Below are 24,534 nucleotides of genomic sequence, written 5' to 3'. Positions count from 1 at the left end.
TACCGTTTATGTCAGAACCGATACCGGTACCCATCCCTAATTATGATACGGCTGACCTGACTTTAAACTGTTTCAATTACAGTTTCAATTGTTCAATTGGACCCAATGACTCAATTAGTCATTTAGAAAAGTGTGACAACGAGACTTTTTTAATTACTATAATTTTATACTTACTATTTATTTTACACTCAACCATATAACAGAGGGTTTTACAATAATATTGTAACCTTTTGTTTTATTAGATTAATATGTGCAATATCTTCAGAATTAAATCCCCCTTCCACTTAATCCTATTTGGCCAGCCACGGCATTTAATATTTTATATGAAGTAAGCTCAAATTTTAACAGAACACAATGTTGTCAGTTTAAGAAATGTATGCTACTGTGGTACCTCCAAAATCTTAAGTACACCTTCCTCAGTCTGGATGATGCTGTGCATAATTCAAATGCTGATTAGTTGATAAGTGGGTGTTTTAATTAGTTAATGGTAGTTTTCACTCTGAAACACTGATGCTTTGAAAAATTCTGATTCCAATGAAAAATTGGAAGCTCTGAAAATTACAGTTTCTCATCTTGCTCTTACCACTCACCATCAAGGCTACATAATGAACAGGGAGGGACTACCAGTGTTAAGCCAGTGAAAGGATAATGCATCATCAGCACCAGTGTTATCTGTCTAACAGTGGCAAATTTTCTGCTGGAGGTTTTTTCCTGTTTGCTTCCCACTATTGCCAAAGTGCTTGGCTTGATGGTGTCAAAATCACGTCACAGAGGTGATTTTACTCAGACCTCTACATTGGCGAGACTAAACAGCCACTTCATAAACATATGGCACAACGTAGAAGAGCCACTTCCACGGGACAAGACTCGGCTGTCAATCTGCATCTAAAGCAGCAGTCCCCAACCCCCGGGCCTTGGACCAGTCCGTGAGTCGTTTGGTACCGGGCCGCGAGAGTTGAGGCTCAGGTGTGAAATGTATAGTTTTCAGGGTTTTTATCGGTTTTCAGTGTTATTTTGTTATCGTTTTTATCGTTTACTCGGTTTTCCTTGGTCTTTTCACGTGTGTTATGAATAAATTTTCTTTTTTTCGGTACCGGTACTAGTTTTATTTTGTTGTATTTATCCACGATACCTTAAAGGTCGGTCTGTGAAAATATTGTCGGGCATAAACCGGTCCGTGGCGCAAATAAGGTTGGGGGCCGCTGATCTAAAGGACAAAGGTCACTCTTTCGAGGATGCCAATGTTCACATTTTGGACAGAGAAGAAAGATGGTTTGAAAGAAGTCATGTCCACTGTGAACGACCATCTTTTAACAGAAGCCATCTATAATCCAGTTTTGAGATCCCCTCCCAGATGCCTTAACGCCCACTCACATCCTGGGCCATTTGACCTCAGTAAATCACATGATAAGATGGGGCTAGGTTTCAGAGTTGGTTCACCTTGGCTGATTGTGACCCACACCCATTTTCACACCTTGGCTTGTGTGATTGGGTAGAGAATCAAAGGGGGTCATTGAACCTCTTGGGGACACTCCCATACGGCTTAAAATCTGGGACTGTCCACCAATTGCTCTTAGAACAGCTTCTCGGATAAGAGGTGAAACATCTTCAAGGAAACTTAAAGAAGTCCAGAATCTTTTCTTTCCAAACTCCTTAGACTTCACAGAGTAGTATTTAGATTTGAGTAAAAGTGTTACTCCCTTCATGCTGACTGGAAATCATAATTTACTTCCAGGTGTTGTTCTTGTGTTATTACTGCGGTTAAGAAAATTACTCTTTTTCTATAATAAAAAGTGCAACTTGGCTACTTTTCTCAGTTAAAAAAAAAAACACTGTACACTGAGATCTTAACATTATCCAAGTAGTCCTTGTGTTATCCACTGTTACACACGATCCAAAGAGTAACCACAATCGGTGCCAACACTATAAAAGTTGTTCTCACAATGTAGTGTCCAATCCAATAAATAAGAAAACTTACTTACACTCTTTCTGGTAGAAACTTCACGTTCTCAGAGTTTTTAGAGAACATTTCAATAACATCACCTTGTAACATTCCCAAAACGTTCCCAGATGGTTAATATGTAGAGGTTTTTATTATTTGGAAGACATTCAGGAGAAATTCAGAACAGTCTGAAAATCTTTAGGGCAGCAGTAATATAAAACATCCCTCCTGTGTGTCCACACTGGATTGAGATAACATTTACAGTGCCTTTAGTGACATTATGTTTTTGCTTCTCTCTTGTTCTCAAGGAAATAAATGCACTCTTTCCGCCCATATAATAACCAAAATGGAACATCCTACTAAAATCATACAGGAAACTGGGAGTTACAACCGTTTCACGGTCATAATGTAACCTTTTAATAACATCCTTGATGTTTTGTGAGGGTTCAGGACATTTGTCACCTTTAATAATTCAAAGATCCTTCAGAGACATTATTTAAGATCTCCAGTATGTCTGTTTTAACATGTCTGTTGAGTCCAGCAATGACAGGAATGAGCTGCAATACGGATTAAAAATGTGAATAAGATGACGTTATCAGGCAGTTTCTCTTGTTCTATACACATGTAGAGTGAGCAAAAAAGAGAGATTATCTCCTCACTGCTGACGACTGAAGAAAGTGTCAAAGTTCTGGAAAGTTACAACCCCCTTTTTTTCCAGCCTGCGTCATGCAATTTACTGAAAAAGAGAGGGTCTTGGTGAGATGAAACAGACTACTGTAAGTGTAACAATACAATGTCTGTTGTTGTTCCATAATAGGAACAATATGCCATAGTAAACAACACTTGACCTCGAGGGTAGAATCAATACTCACCTCTTTCACAAGACAGCATGTCATTCAGCCAAAAAAGCTGCCTGGCCAGCCAGATAGCCAAAGCAACAGATGTCTCCATCAAGCCAAAAGAGTTTATCTGCACACAGTTCCTTCCTTTTTATTGTAACATCATGAATATTCACCAATACAAAAGCCACTGCAAGTTAAAATCAACTTTCGAATACACTGTTATTTATTCTTTTACCATTTGCACAAAGCGGACACAACATATGATGAAATGTATACACCTGGACGCAGTCGGTTTATATACTTCACACCACATAAACTTTACATAACCACCTTTAAGAGAAGAGAAAAAGAAACATACTCAGTTGAGCCTTTTAAAGAATACATTCAGACAGAACCACTTTGGTCCAGGAAAGGGAGTGACCCAAGCTCCTAACTTTAAATGCAAACATGGTTATGGTCACAGCTTAAAATACATGTAGTAGCTTGAAGCTAAATTGGGATATAGCTCTACTGAATCCTATTTTCTTTGACGTGTACAACATTCCTTTATTACTTTGTGAAATGTCTACAAAACAATGAAAAAAAGATCTAAAAAAAACACTGCAAAGATACTTGTGGCAGAACCACGATCGATGTACTTCCCAGCAAAAATGTGGCTGTCTACCTGCTCTATTACTATCCTCAGCAGATGTTGATGAAAAATAACCTCAGCCTGCAATTTTTTCCCACCTCAGCAGAAGGAACTGACTGAAGTGTTAATGCACAGAGTCTTGATCTGAATGAGAAACACGTTGCCGCTGTGGGCTACAAAATGGCACTGAGGAATCACAATGAGAGTAGTTTCCATAATAAAACAGAGAGCTGTGACTACTTCTTGCCTTATACAGGCATGGTGTTTGGGAATGTCCTGTTGTGCTTTACTGTATATGCTAGAGGGAGACTGACTCATACTAACCTATGACCTCTGTGCTCTGTGTCAAGCCACTTGCACTGGTTTCTATCAAGCCTCTGCCGGCAGCCCATTATTCATCTTACATCCACAAATCTGGAATACCGAAACTACACACATTCATACCCTGAAAATACACACTACCCACTCAAAGACATGCGTGGGAAATAAGGACTGCAATCAAATAAAATCACCTGTATAAACACATATATAGAGAGACATAGTACCTACCAATTATAAATTAACATTGTGCAAGTAGATACATATAAAGTCAAGTTCAGTTAGTTCTGGCAAAGGGTTTCAGCAATTCAGATATTCATTTCTGCTCTGCAGGTTGCTTCCCTTCTTTGAAAATAAATGCTATCAGACACAAATGTACCACTGTCTGATTAGCTTTGTTTGCCACTCCAAAGCATGCTTGTTCAGCTTTTGTGGTGCAGAGTTTTGTTCAAAAGTGTTCACAGCCACTGCAGACATGGTACGCATTAGACTCTGTTGGTATGGTTACTTGGCGAATCCAGTCACTAGCAGTTACTAGCAAAGACGTTTTCGTCTGACACGATGGCACCGTAGAGTGATTATTCACACAACTCTTAAGTTAAGCTCGCAAAATTTATGCAGTCTTCATGCATGAAGTCCCAAGACCATTCTCGTGCCAGAGGTGACGCGCCATATTTAGGAACGATGCTGGAGTCACACCTTTACAGGTCGTAAAGGTGTGTGTATTTTTATCCTTGATTGGATAGCAACCCTGGATTCAGGGGTGAGGCATGTCATTCAGACAACATCTTGATGGCAAAAGGTAGAAAAGGAAATGCGTGTAGTGGCAAAGGAATTCGACTATCACCTTAAAACATACACAGCAAGTTTAAACAGCTGCAACAATAGTAATCATCAGTATTCAACTAATATAAAAAAAGATGTATTTTAATCTAAAAGACATAAGAAAGTCAAGTGATGATGATTTTAGCTTATTTATAATTGATCCTATACCATCGCTTGACCTCCTTTAATGTCGACATGCAAGACGAAAAGGACCTGGGGACAGCAGCTGCCAGTTTCCCATGAGCCCTGAATGAGGTCACTTGAACAACACTGTGGTCACCATATTGTTTGAGGTATAGTCAACAGAATTTTTCTTTTTTTTTCTGCACATTTTCATCTAAATCACATAGAGACGAAAACATTTACAGATATTAGAGCAAAGCATATATATATATATATATATATATATATATATATATATATATATATATATCTCAGATGGTTTCCCATTTGTTCCTACCGTATGATATTTTGTACATTTTGTACTCTTTTTTGTGTGTATTCAGTTCAATGCTCTCTTTGTATTTAAACTTTAGTACCAGATATTTGATAGATAGGATAAGTTAAAGCAGAGGCTCAAGCAAGGACCCTGTGACCTTTAGAGTTGGGGTTTATTTATTTATTTTTTTGTTACTTCAGGTTTCATGTTTTGTATGTCATTACGATCTTCCGTGGCTTATCTGCCTCGGGATGCTGTTGCAAAAATTGTTCAGCATGCAGCAGCTTATTATTCTGTGCTAAAAAAACATCTAAACTAATCCATTCACGAGACTCGCAGCACATTCGAAATGTCAGCGTGGATGCCCTTCCTGATCCTCCTCTCAGACTGTGGCGAAAGCTGTCCAGTGACGCAGATCTCTGAGGGCCAACCTGAAAAGTGACACCATTAACTTGACTCTTTACAGCTGAGCAGGTCAGTCTGTCAGAGCACGATGAGAGCCCAAAGCCATCCAACTTCCTTTTTTAAGTAGTCCCAGTAGCTTTCACAGGTGGCTCTCCACGTTCTCTTTCTGCACTTCGTAACACGGCAGCTTGTCGGTAATGCTGATGTCCTCTACCAGGATATAGTTACTGATGGTCCCCTCGTGCAGCAGTGAGGCACACTTCCCTTCCTCCGTACTGTGGACCATGCCATTTTGGTTGCTAGCGACGAGCATGTGCCTCTCCTCGGGGCTACAGACTGGGGCGGTGGTTTTGGTGATGTCTGGGAGGTGAGGCATTCGAGGGGCGTGGTTTAAGAGACTGGTTGTTTTTGTGTTTGGGGTATTGCTATAGGTGTGGCGGTACTCCTCCTCAATGTTCCTCCCTAGCTTCCAGCGCTTCCACTTCTTCAGGATCTCAGACTGCACCTGGGGAGACAGCAGAGACATCAAGTAGACACTACAAAGCTTCGAACATCTGAAGATGGTGAAGATGGCGTATTTGTTGTGCAATCGAGATGACTCACTTCTTTGTTGACAAAGCAGTACAAGATTGCCACCAGGAGACCCTGTGAAGACAAACAATATTCACCCACAATATTCACTTACATGCTACTCTGCAGCTATGAAAACATGAAACTGAATGTATTCTAATATATGCACCACAATCCAGGCAGAAACTGCAAGTTTGCTTCTTTAAAATAAACCACAAGTGCCTTTGAGTAACATCTGTCTTAAGATGTAAGCCTCACGGCTATGTTTGCCATCTTTTGACTTTGAAATTCTCGTTTGCTCTGTCTGTTGGTCATCTGTCATATCTGTTTCCAGTGCCTAAAGGTCACTCTAATTATGTCACTGTGTGACAAAGTCATTTAGCAGTGCTCATAGTGCGTTAATTTAATCTCTTCTGACACACAAATATTACAGCACATCACGACTGTCTCAGAGATGGAAAACTCACAGAAGCAGAGAGAGACAATTATGCAAGATTATTATTCGTTTTATTATTTTTTAGTAGCCCACAACATATTTCTAACTGTGATTCAGATGCTGTTACAGTTCGGACATTTAATCTTGTTAAGCTAACATTTGTTAACTTACAAAAAACAAACCTTAAAATTGCTTTTTTAACCCTTTTGTCACATCTCTCCACACAAACACTTGATATTGATAACACCCATTCACCCTTGTTCAGGACTACTTGGCAAGCACAAAATTAAATTAACTAGTTTCCATCAATCAATCAGTTTGTGTGAGTTTTGTGTGAGTTCACGAGCTGTCACAGGGTGAGAGGTGAAACACCCCGGACAAGTTGCCAGTTCATAGGCACTGAGTACCATGTATTACCAAGTAGTTTTCCATGGAAAGCGTTGAGGGCTGTATTTTAGCCCAAATCACAATTCTCTCCCCTAAACCTCACCTTTTTGGTATCAAGCAGTAAGTGATACCTAAACAAATCAGAGAAAAACTGGATGTGAATCATGACCTCCTGCCTTGAAAACCTATCAGCAACTGCCACCCTAAGTGCCTCCATATGTGGACTTCGCCTTTCTGGATCATTACGCCTTGGCATCCATTCTTGGCACAGCTGTAGCATGAAGGCTGTGTTGTGTGCATCTCAGACAAACCGTAACCGTTTCTGATGGTTTGAGGTGTGTATTTTCTTTTCCTGTTCTATACTTATGCAAGGACAGCTGAGGTAAATTATTACACCACATAAAGCTTTAACAATAACTTTCATTGAAACCAGAGATGCCTTAATTCACTGTCCTGAGGCACACCACTCTCCTTAAGGTGATTAATGATGCTGAATCATACTAGAAATAGTGTTGTGAAAAAATAAACATGTTTCAAATTTTCATGACTGACAGTCATTTGTTGTTAAAGTCCAACCTGGAAGGAGGAGAAGAAGAGGTCAGAGAAGAGCCTGGTGAGACGCAAGCCGATGCTGCCACTGGTGGACTCATCTGTTGCGAAGATAAAGACCACATTATGGATCCCGAGCAGCGGGATCAAAGTTAGCGTTGACTTAGCCAACCTGGGACGGAGGAAAGGAGAGACAAAAGGAGAGAAAGCAAAGACTAAGTAGAGAGAAAAAAAAACGCAAATCAAGAGAAAAACAACATCATATTCACACTCACCGGAACTTATAGTCTGTGTATCTCATTTGGTGTGCTCTGAGCTTTGACACGAGAATTTTGATGATATGGATAAAGATAAGGAAGTTGATCTGTAAGAGACAGAGAAAGACAATGTTACTGGAAATAGTTTACTTATATTATGCAAAAGATACTGTCATAAAGCTCATCTTTCTCCAGTACAGTGGAGATGGATCTTCCAGATGCATACAGGCCCAGAAAAATTGTGATTAATGAGAGAAATGGAAGAAATCTGAGTTATAAATATCACAAAGGATCAGCAGATAAAAGCATAACTATCTGCATTAGTCCCAATAGCTGCGCAAAAAAGTGTTTTCAAGCACATTGGGAAACCCTTTCATAACAGCTGGCATTTCAGACAACAGTAGGTGTTCTCCTGATGAAATCACTTATGATGTGACCTTTAATATTTTAAAATAATTTGTCATGGGTAATTTGTGGTGCTTGGACCTAATGCGTGCATTTGATTTCTGTCACGAATTGTTATATCAGCAGCCCAGTATGTACTGGCATGAGAATTTAATGGTGAACGGAACTGTGTAACGCTGCACAGTTATTCAACATTTAAACCATACGGTAACTTGTAATATTTAAAAAAAGGAGCTTTACCATAGCCACGATAAATTGTTAATCAATATTAATATGCACTTACTGGCCATTTCATTAGGTACATCTTACTAGTATCACTTTAGAGCCAATACAGAAGTGTTTTAATTCATCATGGCATAGATTCAACACAGTGCTGAAAAGATTCCTCAGAGATTTTGGTCCATGTTAGTTGCACATCCATGATGTAAATCTCCTATTCCTCCACATGCCAAGTTATCCTGCTGGAAGCAGCCATCAAGTGATGGGTACAGTGTGGTGATAAAGGGATAAGCATAGTTGACAACAATGCTCAGGCATGTTGTGGTATTTAAATGATGATCATTTGGTAGTAAGGGGTCCAAACTAAAAATATATATCTATTTTTTTGATCGCTGTGTAAACCATAGAGATGATTGTACGTGAAATACTCGGATCAGCCTGCACGGTACCGACAACGTGGTGCATTCAGCGTCACTTAAATCACTTGTCTTTTTCATTCGGATGCTCAGTTTGAAGTACAAAGTTTATGCCACGATTATTTACTTTAATGAGCAGTCGATGCAGTATCAAAGTGGCCGACGAGTGTATATAACAGATGCTAAGCTAACTATAGGCTGGCTAAATCTGTCAGCACACTGCGTATTAAACCACCTACATATTTATCTACATATGCATATCTGTAGTTCTATATTTGTACAGACTTGAATGAAATTGCTGTAATTGTCAAAATATCTGTAACACCTGGAACAGTCTAACACGCACACACTACACACACACAATTAATGTGAATACTACAGTGTAGTTTTCTACTGTGTCGTGCAGCTTGAGAATGGTGGGACCAAGATAAAGAGGGAAACAGTGAAATTGGGACCAGCCCTCCCATTCCAACAGGAACTCAAACACAGGAATTCCTATGGGATACAGGTCACTTAGCTGGACGATAAATGCATGGAAAGTGCCAGGACGTCTGGCCTCACTTAAGAGCCACGACAAATTGGACTTGTGTAAACGCTTAGAAGTGACCTTTGCAGAACACACGTCTAATAAAAATCCTGGTGACAGGATGAATAGAGTATGCAGAGCTGGTCACAATGCAAATATTAATTTGATTTAATCCACAAATCTTTGAGTCCTGACAGGCTTCACAGAAGTTCTGGGTGAAGCACATCTTACCTTTAACACAACATGAATAAAAGAGGTGTGTTTAATATTTAACAGTGCACCAGTGGGGGATAAAAATAGCTGGAAATGCTTGATTGACGGTCATATACCACTTTAAGGCGAAGCTGCTTTTTGCCCATTAACGTTTACATGCAGAAATAATTGAAATGTTAAAAAAAGGACATGACATAACAAGATGCGAAGACACATAAAGAGGAGGAGGAGGACGCCAAAATTACCATAACAGCTGCCAGTATCGGCGCGCGTATGATCCACCAGTATTTCATGTTTATATTTTGCTCCCAGCAACTGAAAAGAATGAAAGAAAAGCACTGAATGAAATACCAGTGAGAGACCACCTGACATATTTCCTCTACTTTACTGGAAAGCTTGTGGACACAGCTCACACTGTAAAACATGTTGTTAAGGCTTTTAAGACTTTACATAAGAGCACAATGTGACCTTAAAAGCACTTCATTTACTCCTTTGCAGAATATTTGGGGTCCTGCCGAAAGCTAACATGAAATATTAAGAATGTGCAAACACATCTGTTAAACCAGACTGGCATCCAGCAGGAGATAAAACATGTCTGTGTAAAAAGTTGAATTGCAGCCAATCCTTCATGTAGTAAATTGAGTGCAACCGCAAGCATCAAGATTTTTGGAGACAGACAATCTGCTGACTTTTTTTGACATGGTGTCCTGCTACAAATGTTACAAGCTAAAATTTAAACTCGTTGGCAGGTTTTCACCTTTGTTAAACAACCTGGAGAACAGGCAAGAGGGAAAGAGAAGGAAACTTACTCCTGATTTTCATACAGGTATTTAATCGCCACCCATGGCACGAGGAATATTAATGGGGTACCTGTGAAAAAAAACAAGAGTTGTCTAAATGCAAAACAGCCAATTAACACTTGACTATTTGTATGCTCTTACTTCATTTGGCTCAATGCAAAAAGTATCATATAATACATAACTGACTTGCATCCCCTGACCTATGACTTCACAGATTCAGGCCAGCTCACCCCAACCGATGCACTGGTAAATTTTGAAGTAGTTCCTCTCCGTAAACACAGTGATGACCAGGAGGTTGTGGAGGTAGATGCCTTCCACCAGCAACCAGTAGCTGTTAGCCATGATACTATACTGCATCATAACCATGGCGATGCGACAGCTGACCATTGTCTGCAAGAAAAGGTTAATATCACATATTTTACACCGCTGAGAAGAGTCGCCTGACACATTATTTAGCCGATGTGAGATTCGGGCTAAGATTTTACAACAGAACCAACTTTAAACCCAATTTCAGCCATCTGTGACAACCCAGCACACATGGTCCTCCTTTTACATATGTATCTCTTCTGCAGTAAACTACTGTATTTTGTTTTGGTCATGGATGCAGTTTCTCATCTTTGTTGTGTTGGTGAGACTACTCACTTGCTTGACTAACATAAGTAATCAATTAAAGCCTTTTTAGCTGTAACTGTTTTGAGATTAAAAATAATTAAATATAATGTGGATATTAGACAGAGATAAGTAAATGCAAAATGCAGTTTTTAAATAAAGATTTTATTGATTAAGGAAGAAAATTGGCACTGGTCCTGTGTGAAAAAGTAATTGACCCTCTTGTTACATCATGAATTAACTGTGATTAATCTCATTTTTTTTGGGAAGCTGAGTTCAGTTTCACTAAACAGGCTCAGACATGATTACTGGCAGACCTGCTGAATCAGGAAATCACTTATAGAACCTGTCTGACAAAGTGAAACAGGTTAAAAGATCCCCAAAAGCAACGCATCATGCTACAATCTAAAGAAACACCTGAGAAACAAAGTCACTAACATCTATCAGCCTGGAAAGGGTTTAAAGCCATTTCCAAGGCTTCAGGACTCCATTGAATCACTGTGAGAACCATTATTCACACATGGGGAAAACTTGGAACAGTGGTTGACCTTCCCAGGAATGACCGGCTCCAAGAGCACATTGATGACTCATCCAGGAGATCACAAAAGAACCCAGAACAACATTAAAGAACCACAGGCTTCACATGTCTCAGTTAAGTTCAGAGTTCATGATTCAGCTATAGGAAGGAGACTGGAGAAAAATGGCACCGAAGGGAGAGTTCAAGGAGAAAACCACATCAAAAAGAACACTAAGGTTCATCTTATATTTGCCAAAAAAAAAAACATCTGGATGATCCCAAAGAAAGCTAAACCTTTTGAAAGGTTTCAGTCCCATTATGTCTGCCATAAAAGTAACACTGCATTTCAGAAAAGGAACATCATACCAACAGTACAATATGGTGGTGGTAGTGTACCATCACACTGCCTCACGACCTGAAAGACTTGCCGTAGTAAATGGAACCATGAATTCTGTTGTCTATCAAAACATGTCATATCAAAACAGGAGAATGTCTGGTCATCTGTTCATGACCTCAAGCTGAAGTGCACTTGGGTTCTCAAGCAGGACAATGATCCAAAATACAAAAGCAGGTCCACCTCAGAATGTCATAAGATGGCTCAAATATCTCATCTCATCTGATCACACTGATCTAGTCTGCTTTTTCAGTCAGAAAGCTGATAGGAAAGCAACAGTTACTTAAATAACCACTCATTACAACCAAGCCACACAGAAGAGCATCTCTGAATGTATGACATGCCAAAACCAGAAGCAGATGGGCCACACTGCGGGTACCACTTCTGTCAGTTAAGAACAGGAAACTTAGGCAGTGGTACTAGTAAGTACTAAACAAATTGGCAAATGAGCGCATATATGAATCATTTAAACAGAATCAGGATTGTTGTTCTTATAGAGCTCAAAGTTCACCTTTATGACACATTGTGAACATACTATAACGATCAGAACCTAAATCCAGAACTGTTTTGTACTTTATTTTATTAGCTAATCAAAGATAATAATAGAAAGGTCACAAATAAGAAAACATTTGTCTCATTTCCACCTGTGATAAAGTCTTTGGTGATCACTGTTAAATATGAAGAGCAAAACTGACCTCGTTGTTGACCAGCAGCTCAAATGGAGCTATAGATGCAGGTGGGTATCCCTGCTCCTCGTCTCTGTTTAGGCCCTGTGCTATGTTACTGGTTTCAAACAGAGCATCTTTGATGAGGACAGACAAAGCTCGCAGGATGAAAGAGGCAAAAAGATTCATGTGGATATTGTTCCTCATGCAGTGGAGTTTCCTGATGAAGGAGAAGCAACAATCATCCAAGAGGTAATCTGTTGGTGTATCAATCGTCTGGTTTTGCTCTCTTAAAATGTGCTTGAAATGATTTAAAGTGTAAATGATTATTACCTAAAGAATATGAGGATGCCAAGAGCTAACACTAAAGCCACCAGGGATAAGGAATAGCCCACCGTGTACATGATCCGAATATGGACATAGTACTGCTGCAGATCAGAGCACACGTTTGTTAAATCTTTTTCATTTTTATTTATAGTAAAATTAGACAAAATCTCTTTATTCTTTAGTTTCTCTCTGCTATATCTAATGCTTTCAGATCAAGTAGAATAAAAAAAGACTATTCTTACCAGATGTGGTGCTTGTTCATGAGAATCACACTCGCTGGTATTATATGTAGTCACCCACTGGCCATTCACATCACATTCCTGATACACCACGCCATGCTGAACTACACGCACACACAAACACGTACACAAACAGGCCTGTGTGATTTACTGATAAGTCCAGTCATAGGCAGCTGTCCTTCTCTGCAGGGCATTTTAAGTGACCTGGCATGAGCATGTCTGAAATACTGTGTATGGCCAAAAACTCACACATCTCTTACCTTTACGGTGCCATGGCAAATACCATGGGCATGGCACAACAACAGTAGTGTTAGGGAGTCCATCGGGCCAACAGGCATAATTGTTAAAAGTCCTGTTGCACACCAGGCCTGTGATTAAACAAAAAAAAAAAACATAACATCATAATATATATGCTGAGAAACCACAGATTACCCCTGATATATTTGGAATGATTGCTGCTAGTAGCTATTATGTAAACATCAGGGCAATTTAGCTTGACTTCAGAGTTCTGACCTCCTACTTACAGTATATCACGTCTTCAATCGTGTTTCAGAACAGAGGACTGAAACAACATCAACTGTACGGAGAGATGGGTGTTCGTGAAGTGATGTATAGGCTAAGCTGCTCTTACGCTAATGGAGGGTGACAGGAAAGGTATGTAAGTGCTGCAAAGTGGTGTGATTTTGCATGCAGTGTGGGAAGCAGCCTTTCTGAAAGTTGGAGCAATCTGCTGCACTAACCAGCGAGCATAAAACACGATAACGGTCTTTAATGCGGCTGAAGGGCAGCGTTTAGCGTGTAGTTAAACATTTTGCAGATGGGAGCTGCTTTTTACTAAGCATGAGCAGAAAGTGAGCATGGTGTAGTAAATGTATGACTGGAGAGGAAATCGCTGCCGCCTCATGGACTGGCAGACTGGGGTGGTGGTCCCCATTTTTAAGAAGGGGGACCGGAGGGTGTGTTCCAACTACAGGGGGATCACATTCCTCAGCCTCCCTGGGAAAGTCTATGCCAGGGTGCTGGAAAGGAGAGTTCGTCCGAAAGTCAAACCTCAGATACAGGAGGAACAATGCGGTTTTTGTCCTGGTCGCGGAACACTGGACCAGCTCTTCATCTTCTCAAGTATACTTGAGGGCGCATGGGAGTTTGCCCAACCAGTCTACATGTGTTTTGTGGACTTGAAGGCATTCGTCCTGTGGGGGGCGCTACGGGAGTATGGGGTGTCTGGCCCAATGCTACGGGCCATTCGATCCCTATACAACCGTTGCAAGAGCTTGGTTCGCATTGCTGGCAATAAGTCGGACTCATTCCCAGTGGGTGATGGGCTCCACCAGGGCTGCCCTTTGTCACTGATTCTGTTCATAATTTTTATGGACAGGATTTCTAGGCGCAGCCAAGTGGCGGAGGGCTTTCACTTAGGCGGCCTCAGAATCTCATCTCTGCTTTTCACGGATGATGTGGTTCTGTTGGCTTCATCGGGTGGGGGCCTCCAGCTCGCACTGGAACGATTCGCAACCGAGTGTGAAGCAGCGGGAATGAGGATCAGCACCTCCAAATCTGAGGCCAGACAGATTTTAGTATACTGTGATATATTATGCTCTTGTCACTTGGTCAGAGTGTAATATTATGGCGTTATTTTTGTGCAACTATTCTGAGCGCACGTAAAAAAAAAATTGAGCGCACGTAAAAAAAAAATTGCAGGTGCAAGTGTTGCATTTTGAGGAGAAATTTATTTTGAGCGAAGAAAAGCTAAATTTCAGTAAACAAAATTCATTGCTGCGTGCAAAAAATGTATTTCAGTGTTAGCTATTATCCATACACACACACAATAGCATCCTCTCTCGCTCAGTTTTTGCATTTGTGCTTGCTCGCAATGTGTTGCTTGCACTCTCAACATTTCTGCCCGTGTGCGTTCAACGCTTTCTGTACACCGTTATATTTGTGCCACAAAACCAGCCAATCACAGACTTGGATGCAAAAAAATCTGATTGGCTGTTTTGGTCTCCAATCAGCTCAAAATGACGAAATGCAATATCCCAGAAACCATTTCGTCCAAAACTCAAATGAGGCAGTGGAGGAGGAACACAGAGTGGCGGAGTTTGAAATATTGCTCTTTCTGGGTCACAAAATAAACTTTTAAGATATTTTCATGCGAGAATGGTGCTGTGTGAACTCCAAATATCTGCTCGATTTATCAAGACATCACATATTTGCAAAAGTGCTCTAACGTTTTTGGAAATGCCTGTTAAATTTTTTTTACGTGCACTCAGAATAGTGGCACAAAAATAACGCCATATAAAACTGGATGATATCTCCAATGAATGAGTAACACTTAGAAACTTTTGGTAAATGGTGCAGGTTGGATTTTAATAGCAGTGTGAAAGGGCCTAAAGTTAAAATTAAATTACAAGTCTAACACAGTGTTTAGCTCACCGGTGCTTGGTGGATCTTGGCTGTTGTTGCGTTCACACTCTTTCCTGTACAATTCCCAGTGCTCCGTCACCTTTTGCAGGGAAACAACAGCAGAAACCTAAGGAGACAATAACAGGAACACAATTAAAGAAAAAAATATCTGGAAGGTCTGTTTTCCTGGAGACTTACGGATACATTTCAACCAGATAGACATGAAGAATACTGAGAACATGAACCTCGTGCAAAGCAACTGGCCAGCTGACGTTCATTTGTTTCAGTTCACTTTATATATACGGTAGCTGTAAACAACTGGTTGTCATACTGGGGATTTAATCAATCAAAATAAGACCTTTCCACATGATAATACTGTACTTACGCTACTGTACAGAGTGTTTAGGTTTCTAGTCTTAACTCTGACTTAACTGTGAAGGTCATTGACTAATATACACACACACACACACATATATATATATATATATATATATATATATATATATACATACATACATACATACATACATACATACATACATAGATAGATAGATAGATAGATAGATAGATAGACAGACAGACAGACAGACAGACAGACAGACAGACAGACAGACAGATAGATAGATAGATAGATAGATAGATATAGATATTAGTCTGTGTCTGTGTGCTTTTAAACATGTTTTTGGACCCACCTGAATAGTGCAGGAGACAATGAGCACTGCCAAAAAGAGGAACAGCTGTGACATCCCTTATTTCTGATGTTGGTGCTGGGATGGGATACTGCAGAGCTGAGAAGAGTTTTCACTTCATAAGGGGGCTTATCTACACTGGCCACACTGCCTGGATGACACAGAGACATACAATTCATCAAAGCTCATTGCAAACACACCCCTGTTAATGAGGCTCAGCTTGGCTGTGCAAAACAAGAGAACCAAAACAGGAAAAGGCTGGGCCATATCGTTCACACTACAATTACACCAAATTTAGAAGGAAGTAAAATAAAAGGAGAAGTATTATGTCTTTTCAACTTGTGTTCTTAACGCTCAAGAAGTGTGGAGAGGAAAGGAGTGCTTATTCATTCAAATAGAGCCATGGTCCACAAAGTTTACAGCTATACAAGACAGACCAGAACATCATCGGGCCAAAAAACCTCCAGGAAATGCTGTTTGTCCCTGCAGTGAAACAGCCGCATGTAGTCAGTGATTCTGCTGGCAGCTGTCCACCTTGTTGCTGAAGCCAGTGAGTATTTGGTTGAGTGTTTGTCAGTGTGTGCCAGAGGTCACTCACCTTCGCATCGACTGCCATAACACTCCCGAGAGATTTGACTGAAGCCGGAGAACGGAACGAAATCTGAAACGTTTCTGCAAAAAACACCTTGACCATGGAAACATTTTTGGCTAAAACGTTTCAAATTCCATTCCGTTCCAGTCTTGCAGTGGGTAGGAGGACGAGCTCGTGATGTTGTGTAAGGAATTTTTCACAAACGGAGGTAGGTATTTTTTTAAGAGATAAGAGCACAATGTGTCGTGACAGATGAACAGTTTGCAATGTTCTTGGGTGGAAAAGCTTAATTCATGAGTTTTTCAGTCTGTTTTGACTGAAAATTTCATCGAGCCTCTAAAATCTGGGGTAAACAGCAGCTTGGAGGTTCCAGTCACAATCTTAATGTCCACGCTATCAGACTTGATCAAATCTACACCAACGCCTTTCTTAATGGACTGCTCAGTGTAATAACTACTGGATACAATTAGCATTAGCTGCAGTACAGCCTCACTGATTGCCATAGGCGCTGAGAGATCAGAGCTACTCTTGTCTGGCCTGTCATCAGGTCGTGACTGGTCCAGCTCAAATCATAGCGCTGACTCTTGTACCTCTGACAGCATCAGACATGTTCTGATTTCAATTCTGTTTTTGTGTTCTGGTGGCTAAAAGACCCACAACGGTGACATCCCATCACAAATTCTGGCATAGGTCATTGGGAAGCAGAAACTACAGGCATATCTTCAAACCATACTGCACTTTAACCTCTGCTCTTCCAAACATCTCTACTGTAGGCATCTCAGGAAAGTTCTTACCAGACAGAGATAATGAGCGCGTGACATTTCAGCACGTGTCCCGCTGCACCGGAGAGGTTCAGACCCTGGTCTTCCTTGTGGCTAACATGTTACGCCACGTGTGACAGTTTTCCAAGGGTTTCCCTCTTTCACAACCTATCTCTCACTTACTCTCTGACTCTTTCGCCAGCCCGCGCCACTCTGCAGCTTAGCAGCGACTGGGAGCAATGATTAACCAAACTGCAGGAGTGGGAGTGAGGGTGCGTCAAAGCAAGAGGGCTTACTACAGGAAAAAAGATTCCTAAACCTGGCCATTACACATGTGTGAAGTTGTGAGGTGAATTTGAAATCTGCCTCTAATACTGGGAGTATGCATGGACACCAAAATATGCTATTTCATCATCACTTCATGACTAAAAGAAAATAAAAACTGCCTTTCCTAATTATCCTTTAGATGACTTCTATAACAAACTCATTGCTTCTGTTTCGAGAGTCCAGCTGCACAGTTTTCCTTAGTATTTAGTATTTATTTTTAGATATAATAACACCGAATGCCCCACAGCTGAAGACAAAACAAGACTCTCTCGATAATGAACATTCACTGCCTGTTACGCTCAAAAAGCAACGCTAAATCGGAGCACTGGAGGATTTTTAAGACACAACCTGAGGACATAAATTCACAGAACTCCCTCGCTTTATTTGTGCACATTTGTCAAGTACAATGTGTCTGCTCGAATGCCTTTAATGCAGGATGAGGGGAATCGCGTTGGCCATTAGATGGAAGCTCAATTGGAACTAATGGGCTTCAAGGTGTGAGGCTAATTAGGCTTCTATATTGTGCTGTTATGATAGCCTGCCAGATCTACAGTACTGCTGCTCCCTCTAAGCTTTTTCAGTCCATTGTGGCTTCAGACCAATCAAGGTCCTCTGAAACATGTGTTGTTAGACCCAGTGGCTCCCTGTTCCAGGAAATATTCTGGAGCTTTTAACACTTTTGCTGCACATTTGATGTAAGAGGTGAAACAACGGCTGAGAGTCGAGCCTTCCAAGCCAGATGGCTCTCTTGAGATGCTTGCGTCTGCTCTCTTTAGCTTCATCCAGAAACAAGTTAGCAAGCAAGAATGTTTCACCTCAGTGTCTGAAAATTATGCAGCACTTTTTTTTCTTTTAGATAAATATTTATGTTTAATTTCCTCTTAGACGACTTTGTGTTGATTAACCAAATGCTAAACAGATGCCAGTGTAACCTAAGAGGTTATTGCCCCTTTACACACACAGGATAGATGGCATCATGTTTGAATTATCCTTGGTCACTTATTTATGTTTGCGAGTGGAAGAAATACATTGAAAAACATAAGTGAATGACGCAAATCACCTGAATGTCCCAAACAACCTAAAAAAAAAACGCTTTGTGCTCAAGTGCACATTGGATGGCTTAATACAATGGCCACTAACAATTACTGTTGTTTGTTGGAGAGTGCTTACCTTTCATTTGATTACATTGTCTGACAAATAAAATTACAAAAGAGTATGCATGCATGAATGTGGGGCAGAGGGGATCGGCAAGGATTAAAAACAAAACTCTCTGAAAAACACAATAGCTGTCCAGCTCAGAAAATGCCCCTGAGCAGCAGTATATCATTCAGCTTTCCAAACGCACAGGCACTAGTGAGAGCAAACACTAACTGTCTGACATCATCCAAATCCGACAGCTTTCCTCGCCACAGATGAGGTCTGGGTGCAATTTAAAAAATATATGACAGAGAAATATCTTTGTTTTTAAACTGTCAAACAGCAAAAACAATCAAACACATGATTATTAGAGTAAATGTGTGATATGTTCTCCCTGCTTCCCATAATTTAACAAATTTAGCTAAAAGGCTAAAGCGCATACAGAAGACGTTACATGCTTAGTGTTCAGGCATGAGAACCCTGTTATCTGATAACAGGGTGTTCAGGAAAAAAAGCATCGTGCTGCAACACGCTCTTTTACTTGTTTGGAGCAATCGAGATACTGCCTAAATCTACGCATCGTGCTCTGCTTGATTTACCTGATCTTCAGCATGACAGCACGCTAATCTGTTCCTGTGTAAAACATCAAATTCAACAACATGATTATTTCCCCGCTCTGATGTTCTGCAACCATACACATGCCACTGATTGCACAACAGTGGTTATGCATTTCGGTTGTTTTTCTGACCTTTCTCTTGCTTTCTCTTCAGCCACATATTTCCGATGCTTCGCAGGAATTCTTTCGAAAAACAACACAATGTTTTCGTCTAATTGCACATTGAGCTGGCACAATTGTTAATAGCTATTGTCAAAACTTTTCAAAGTATTTCTGGAAGGTTTGTTTCTTAGTTTGCATAGTTTGCAGAAAAACTCTGAATATATACAAATCATGAAGACCTCAAATACAGTGACAAAGTTACATTTCATTTAAGCCTGACTCAGCAGGACGTTTATGTTGACAGACAGTTTCCTGTTCATCCTCTACTTTACCAATAGGAACATGTAAAATAAAAGCAGACCCGACTAGATTCTTATTGATTAAAGAAAAAAAATGCTAAAATGCCACCTGTCAGTGCACCACCAGCAGGAGGAACATAGTGCTGGGGAGTGGCCAGGGATGGAGACCTTGGCCTACTGATCCCCGGGAACCAAAACTAGTGATTGGGATACGGAACATCGCCTCTCTGGAGGGGAAAGAGCCTGAGCTAGTGCGTGAGGTTTAGAGGTACCAACAAGATATAGTTGGGCTCACCTCATCAAACAACTCACCTCAAAGGAGGGGGTGATTGGGAGAAATGGCTTTCCAGGTCTGAACCCGAGCAGTGTTTTGTTACTGGACATGGTGTTTGTCCATAACAAACTGTCAACTGATCATCACCTCGTGGTGGGTTGGATCAGGTGGTGGGGGAGGATGCTGGGCAGACCTGGGGCACCTAATTGTATAGTGAGGGTGCCATGTAAAAGACTGGCAGAGGCCTTGGTCAGCGAGATTCACAAGGTCTTAGACTCCCACCACTCCCATCGCAGAGCTTCGTGAGCATTCAAGGAGACTGGAAACATTGAATCCAAATAGACCATGTTCAGCACCTCCCTTGCTAAAGCTGCTGCACTGAGCTGCAGGTGCAACATCATCAAATTGGTAAACCCCGAATGGTGGACACCAGAGGTAAAAATGGATGGATTGATGGATGGGTGGATGCCAAAATGCTATAAAGAATAAAAGCACCTGGGTTCACACAAGAGCTCTCCATGCACCTCTGTCTGTGAAATTTTAAAAACAAAATATTATTTTTTTCCTGTTTTTTCTCAGTTATTTTTTGGAGGAAAAGTAGCAGTATGTTCAGTGGCACAAAGTGGCCATGGGATTCATTGCAGGTATACAAAGTGCTTAATTCTAACACCATATTGTTGTAAAGGTAAGCTCACAGTTTTGTTCTGAGCTGGCATCTGAATAGCAGCTGTGTCTCAAAACCTTTTTTCGATTACCAGAGATCAGGACAGACATAAACTAACAGGTATTTCCACATTGACTGTTTGGCACAGTACCTAAACCAGCCAGATTTGCCACTTTTAATCTGAACCACAGAAGAACTTTGTTATTTCCATCTGCAGTTGTTTATTGAGGAGGTATGGCTCTGTTTTGAGAGGTCTCTTTCATGTACATGCATGAGAGCCGCAACTAGACCTCAAAGTCGAGCACAGAGCGTCTGTAACAACAAACATGACCTTGATTAAACCAGAGACACTACAAAGTATGAGCTGATGTGGAGATGGGTTGCAAAGAGGCTTACAGAGAATATGCATTACAGTTGAGAAGCATCAGAATACTTCCAGGTAGCCTCATTGTTGTTCTGGCCTGTAGTGAACAGTGAACAGCAATGTTATAGTAAAACTAAGATTTTAAAGTGTGTGCTAATACCACAATGTCCACGGTGCACCCAAAGCTGCAACACAGATGCCACAAGAGCATGCAGCCGCTCTGTCTCTCACCCTTAAATGGGTGGTTAAAAGGAAAGGTCGAGTGAAAAAAAGCAAAAGGCTGGAAAAAAATGGGGCCAGTCAAGGACCAGGTCATTGAATAAGACTCGTTAACACACACTTAGACTAGTTGTATTGGTACAACTAGTGCTTAATTTTACTAAATTTCTCTGTGTGTGTGTGTTTTACTCTTTTGCTTGATGCTGGAATATAATCTCAGTTTAAAAAGCTGTTTTGTGTGTTTGGCCTTTTAGATATGTCGGTGTTATGATGTATTGTGTGTATTGATAGTGGGTCTAAAGTTAATTTATAGATATTGCATACCTTGAAAATCAGAGTTCAGATTACTTTTGTAATGTGGATAACTTCCATCCAAGGTGAACATACTGGACAAATTTCAGTGCAAAACTGTTGCCATTCACCCATATTAATGTAAACCATGTCATTTATTTAATTTAAACAGTTTAAAATGAATTCTGATAAAACGTTTTAGGTGTAAGGTCATGTTAGCAATCGATTAAAATTTGCCTTGTCTTTCATTTCAATTTAATAATTTATTGGTCAAAAATTGACAAAAAATCCTTAAGAACTATTATTCTTAAAATTGTGATATTTATTGTCACCATACAGAAATTAAAACTATGTCACATTTGACCTCTGAACTCCTCTTCAAGGTCAAAAACATGCAAACATTCTTAAGGTTGTTATGTAACAGATCAGATAAGAATTAATGTACAATGTTTCTGAATAAAGAGTTTTCTTTTGGAATACAAACTTGATATTATTAAATTGATTTTTATTACAAAACATTTAAACAAATTTTAATAAGCATTAAGATTAATGCTACACATGTACCAAAACCACCTAAATAAATCATAATAAAAACTCAAAATGATCTCAAGAATATCATCGATCTCCCCTCAATTCAGTTTCTGAACTAGATTCTGACAGATACAGACATAAATAAAGTGAAAATTTGGCAGTATGACAGCATTAATCAACATATTTTCCAGTCTTAGTTTCTATGACCAGACAAGCCCACAGTGCACATCAACACCAGCTATGATCATCACCAGCTGGATGTAGTCTGAGTCTTACTCTTTGGCTGGAGTAGAGCCCTTTAGCTGAAGGTCTTCCAGCCATTTATAAAATGAAGAGGTAGCTGTTCCTCTGCAACTGATTAAAAATCATTTTTTTCAGGCCATGGGTCTGTTTTTGTTAATGTGTGGCCTAAACACACAGCAAACAGCCACCGTAGAGTCCTTGATCAGTAACGGATGCATTCATGTGACTAGTCAGCAGTGTTATGGAGTCCTTTTAATTTTGCTGTCATTCTAAGTGAAGCAAGATGAGGACGACCTCTCTTAGTCTCTTGACAATGTGCAAAATGCTGCAATGTCTCCCGTTAGTAAATCTCTGGCAAACAGCACGAGGCAGAGGATGCATGGGGGTAATCTTTTGCTTCCCTTGTCACTGCTTTCAAATCAGTTCTGGTGTAGCCCTTCACTCAGTTTGCATCTGCTAATTTAAATGGGCTCGTCGAAGTGTGACTGATGAGAATCTGTAATTTTATGTGAAGACTGGAAAAAGGAAAGCTGCTGGTCTTTGATTCTCTGGAGCTCCTGCCAAATGACTTTGCTATTGACGCTATAAATTTAACTAAAAAAACCAAAAAAAACCAAAAAGAAACATCTTCCAACTGCACTGCAGCTGTGCTCCAGCAACAACAAAAGCACCACCACTAAACAAAATGAATGAAAACCATTTGTTTTGGATGTTACTTTGACTGAAAGACATTAAAACAAAATTGGAATTTCGTATCCCAGTGTCGACCTCAGTTTATTCTCTGTGCGCCGCATGAATGTGAACGTCACTATTAGGGATGGGTATTGATAAGATTTTCACGATTCCGATTCCATTTTCGATTCTGTTTAACGATTCGATTCTTTATCGATTCTCTTATCGATTATTTTGTTTTTAAAAAAGGAGAACACTAAGGTCAATTAGCTTAGATCTTTGTTTTATATCTTCTCTTTGAACAAGATAGAAATTTAGGAGTACCATGGCCTTACAAACCCAACAGTGAGATCTTAACAGATCCAACCTACGGCTCTTCAATGGGGCGTCACAGGGTCCCCAGGAAAAAAAATTGTGAATGTAAAATAATAAAATAAATATTCTTCTGTAGCAATTACACAAGAATATCCAGTAATGTCCCTGCCTACAATTAAACACATTCACTTACTGAAAATCATCTGCTGTGGCAAATGGGTTCAAGCCTTTGACCACAAACTGAGTCTCTGCTCGGTGACATTCGTCTATCCTGCCTGAAATGAGACGCTACGGTAGACTGCAGCGAGAACTGCCAGCATCTGAGCCAGACTCTGTCTGTCTCATCATGGTCACCTAAATGCACAGTAATGGCAGGTTTTGTAATAAGGCAGATCGCGCTAACATAATATGCACTGTTAGTTGATTATTTACCTGCCGCATTAACGGGAGAGGACGTGCAAACGTTACCGCTGCTGCTGGGTTGAGATTCACGAGTCCGGAGCGGAATTAAAAACACGACATTCATTTAAGGTCATCACGTGTTTTGTGAGCAAATGCTTTTGCATATTCGTAGTGTTTCCTCCCTTAAATGAAATATCTACTTTGCAAGTATTGCAAGTTGCCCTGTTGTCATCCGTTCTCGTAAAGTATAACCAAACTTTTTAGCGTTTGAGCCGCCATGTTTCCTGCCAGGTAAATGACGCTCCGCAACGTGGTGACGTCATTCGGGGCGACTGGAATCGATAAGGGAATCGTTTGCAAAAATGGCAAACGATTCCAAGGAATTGAAACAGTGGGAACCGGTTCTCAACAAGAACCGGTTTTCGATACCCATCCCTAGTCACTATATGGTCAACTAAATCCAGTTGTTTAAGCATCACAAGTTCTGTGGTCTCACAAATCAAATAACCCGCCTCATCATAGCCTAATTCAGTCTATCTGACCTGTTAGATTTGCCGATGGCACTGCGCGCTGCACCTGTTCACTGTCTGCTGCTGTTTGTCTTCCTGAATTGTGATTGGAAAACATGTCATGTTATCATTCATCACTTTTCTTTAACAAAAATCACATTGCCTCAGTGAATATAATTACTGTGTTTTCATT

The 24,534-nt window shown here is 40.3% G+C and overlaps 1 protein-coding gene across 3 annotated transcripts in view; it reads right to left on the bottom strand.

Annotated features, from left to right (window-relative positions):
- Positions 1-931: 931 nt before the first annotated feature.
- The window catches only part of gcgra (glucagon receptor a), a 49,040-nt gene continuing 25,437 nt past the window's right edge, over positions 932-24,534 (bottom strand). Inside the window, exons 1-14 of one of the 3 annotated variants that reach the window (XM_085157142.1) lie at positions 17,410-23,352; positions 16,027-16,174; positions 15,365-15,461; positions 13,192-13,299; positions 12,935-13,035; positions 12,699-12,793; positions 12,396-12,585; positions 10,411-10,570; positions 10,190-10,250; positions 9,626-9,695; positions 7,620-7,708; positions 7,372-7,516; positions 6,006-6,047; positions 932-5,907 (exon numbers count right to left, since the gene is read on the bottom strand). In XM_085157142.1, coding sequence (XP_085013268.1) covers positions 5,542-5,907; positions 6,006-6,047; positions 7,372-7,516; positions 7,620-7,708; positions 9,626-9,695; positions 10,190-10,250; positions 10,411-10,570; positions 12,396-12,585; positions 12,699-12,793; positions 12,935-13,035; positions 13,192-13,299; positions 15,365-15,461; positions 16,027-16,080 — 1,578 coding nt within the window. In that variant the 5' untranslated portion in view covers positions 16,081-16,174; positions 17,410-23,352 and the 3' untranslated portion in view covers positions 932-5,541. The other 2 variants (XM_085157143.1, XM_085157141.1) reach the window with 2 other exon arrangements.

This window comes from Neolamprologus multifasciatus, chromosome 4 (assembly GCF_963576455.1).
Source record: "Neolamprologus multifasciatus chromosome 4, fNeoMul1.2, whole genome shotgun sequence".
In the NCBI taxonomy this organism is placed as follows: domain Eukaryota; kingdom Metazoa; phylum Chordata; class Actinopteri; order Cichliformes; family Cichlidae; genus Neolamprologus; species Neolamprologus multifasciatus.
Note: the sequence above shows the minus strand (reverse complement) of the source record. Positions and strands in the feature narration are given on the sequence as shown.